The sequence below is a fragment of the Mandrillus leucophaeus genome, unplaced genomic scaffold (assembly GCF_000951045.1).
Source record: "Mandrillus leucophaeus isolate KB7577 unplaced genomic scaffold, Mleu.le_1.0 Scaffold498, whole genome shotgun sequence".
NCBI lineage: Eukaryota > Metazoa > Chordata > Mammalia > Primates > Cercopithecidae > Mandrillus > Mandrillus leucophaeus.
The window spans coordinates 407,181-410,116 of NW_012105342.1; the positions used below are offsets into that span (position 1 = coordinate 407,181).

The following is a 2,936-nucleotide window of genomic DNA, read 5'->3' on the forward strand; positions in this document are numbered from 1 at the left end:
CGGCTCCGGTGAGGGTTCTGCGGCGGCCGTGAGCCGGCCCTCGGCGGGTCGGGGCTTGGGGTGCCACCTCCAGCTGACCGGGAGCTGCTGTCTTTGGAGGAGTGGTTGGTCCCCGGCGAAACCTTGTAGTTTCGATCTGATGTCACTCCCTGCGGTATGCACACGCCAGCGATAAGGCTTTGAGACTGCAAAACACTCCACTCAGCCTGTGAGGCGTAGTAGGTCGCGTTTCTTTCATGCCGTGTGACTTATTTAAGGTAACTTTGAAAATAACCTCTTTAACATTTAGTAATTTAACTTGAATTAAACTTTCAAAAGTAATACAAAGTATTCCTACGAATGGATAATAGCTCTTAAAAATTAGTAAAGACCGGTGAGTTCAGCCAAAAAAAAGTAACATTCTTCCTATCACTTTTCCCATGTGCTCTGAAATATTATTCCATTTTCCCATTGCTTGGAAACTGACTTGTGTATTACATTAAAAAGCCAAAATTCCTGAAAAACAGAATCCTTCTCCCATTTTGTATATGAATTTTTTTTATAAAGTAGTACTTGCTATTTCAAACAATTAAACGAATACAGAAATGTGAGCAGTAAAAATCTGCCTTTTAAAGAAAATCAATTCATTACTTAAAATAGTGTCGAGATACTTGGGCAGATAGTAGTTTTATGTGTGCAGTTTTGTTTGAAATGCTTACTCGTAACATCTGGGAGCAGGAATAATACGCCTCTGAAACTGTTGGACTCTCACAGAAGCTTGTTTGCTGGCTGGGAGAAGCTAGAGGTTACACTTATTAATGAATAGATCGTTTTAAGGGATATACTATTCTTCGTTTAAGAAAAATTTAACTTGTACCTTTTTGACCTTATATAGATGAAGAACAAGCTAAAGGTAATACTTTATCCAGAGATTTAGGATAAAAGGCAACATTTTGCTTTGGTTTTAAAATAAGCTCCCATTATTTATCTTTTCTGGGGCTTCCTTTCCTAGGAGGAAAGGCTTTGTTTCCGTATTACACAGAATGTCACTGTTCCTGAAGTGTGATCTCTGGTACTTAATATGCAAGACAACACACTTTTAAGGGGTTATTTCAAGTATGGAGAGAAATACGTTTTCAGTGGATTGCCGCAGTAAGGTGATTTAGAAGGAGAAGAAGTACTTCTTTTCTTGAATTATAGTATTGAGATTTGTATGGCATATTGAAAATATTACACTGTAGGGACGTTTTTTGCGTTCTAAATATTAACGAGTAAAATGCAAGGTGAAAGCTTATTTTTTAGGATGCTGTATTATGGAGCCACCTCAGAATTTTATATAGAGCAAAACAGGCCATAAATAAATAGATGAAATGAAATAATATTTAGTGACCTGTTTCCCTAAGTCACATTTAATTTTTGAAGGTGGTTAAAATGCTTACTAAGAGCCAGGCTGGACTCAGTGCTTTACGTATGATGCTTTTGTTTTCTCCACCCCCGCTCAGTTAAAAAAAAAAAAAAAGCAGCAGCAGCAATATTAATTTGGGAGCTTGTTGTTTTTTGTTTTAGCATAATAGTTTGGAAAACTCCTGTCTAATAAGCCGGTGCTTTTGATTCTTTTTTTTTTTTTTCGTAATGGTTGAATAGTTTGTCATCCTATGAATATGCTGCTGTTTAGACTATCTTTGCTTTATTGATAATTTGTTTCCAGGATTTTGCTGTTGGTATAGTAGCCTTTTTATATCTGTGCACATATATTAGTGCATATCAGATTCTTAAAAATGGAATTACTGAGGCAAAGACTATGTGCAGTTTAAATGCTGATATACACTACTAAATCTTTCTCTATAAAGACTACCTAGAAATAAAGATAACAAATATTGGTGAGCTACTGGAATCTTAATGAAGGACATAAAGTGAAGTCTGAAAAAACGAGATGAAACAATATATTTTCCGGATGGAGACGGTCACTGTTGTAGAATTTACTAATTTTCCCCAAGTCAGTGTCTTCTAGTGTCGTATTGTAGAAAACTTGACATATTGATAAGAAAACCTACCTGATAAAATGATAGCCACAAAATAAGAAGGCCCTATGAGGAAACTTGTTAGAAATTCACATTTAAAGCAGCCCGTCAGTTCAGGAACCAGGGAGTCCAGAAACATGGGAGTCCAGAAACATCTGTGCATTTATGGACTTTTAGTAATTATGATCATTGGTATTAATGCATGTCAGGTATTGTTCTAAGTGCTTAATTTATTTAATTCTCACAGTAACCCTATGAAGTGAACTGTTATCTCTACTTTTTGGTGAAGAAATTGAAACACAGAGATACAATAACTTTTAAGTTCACTTAGCCAGCAAGGTGGCTAAATATGTGGTAAAAGTATGTGGTAAAAACAACATTGTAGTCTATTGGAGAAAGAGTGGCTTGTTCAATACGTGGTGCTAGGACTACTGGTTATCCATGTTTTAAAAATGTTTTCTGCCTCGTAGGCTAAAAAAAACAGAGGAAATCTAAATGACAAAGCAATACAAATTATAGTAGAAGAAAATGTAGAATACTACTTAATATACATATATGTATGTATGTACCTAGATTGAAAAGAAGATACTAAAGAATTAGTAAAGGTGGGCAGATCACTTGAGTTTGAGACCAGCCTTGCCAACATGGTGAAATCCTGTCTCTAAGAAAAATGCAAAAATTAGCTGGAGGTGGTGGCGTGTGCCTATAATCCCAGCTACTTGGGAAGCTAAGGCAGGAGAATTGCTTGAACCTGGGAGGCGGAGGTTGCAGTGCGTTGGGATCGGGCCACTGCACTGCAGCCTGGGCAACAAAGTGAGACTCGGTCTCAAAAACAAAAAGTAATAAAGGAAAAAACGTGGCTGGGTGCGGTGGCTCATGCCTGTAATCCCAGCACTTTGGGAGGCCAAGGGGGTCGAATCACGAGGTCAGGAGTTC

The 2,936-nt window shown here is 37.5% G+C and overlaps 1 protein-coding gene across 2 annotated transcripts in view; it reads left to right on the forward strand.

Annotated features, from left to right (window-relative positions):
• Positions 1-2,936, forward strand: part of TJP1 (tight junction protein 1) — a 263,802-nt gene that overhangs the window by 134,996 nt on the left and 125,870 nt on the right. Inside the window, exons 1-2 of one of the 2 annotated variants that reach the window (XM_011995774.1) lie at positions 126-257; positions 992-1,136. The exons of the other annotated variant lie outside the window; for it this stretch is intronic. Coding sequence (XP_011851164.1) covers positions 1,098-1,136 — 39 coding nt within the window. The 5' untranslated portion in view covers positions 126-257; positions 992-1,097. Of the gene's footprint in view, positions 1-125; positions 258-991; positions 1,137-2,936 lie in introns of those variants that run through there. 2 annotated transcript variants of the gene reach the window in all.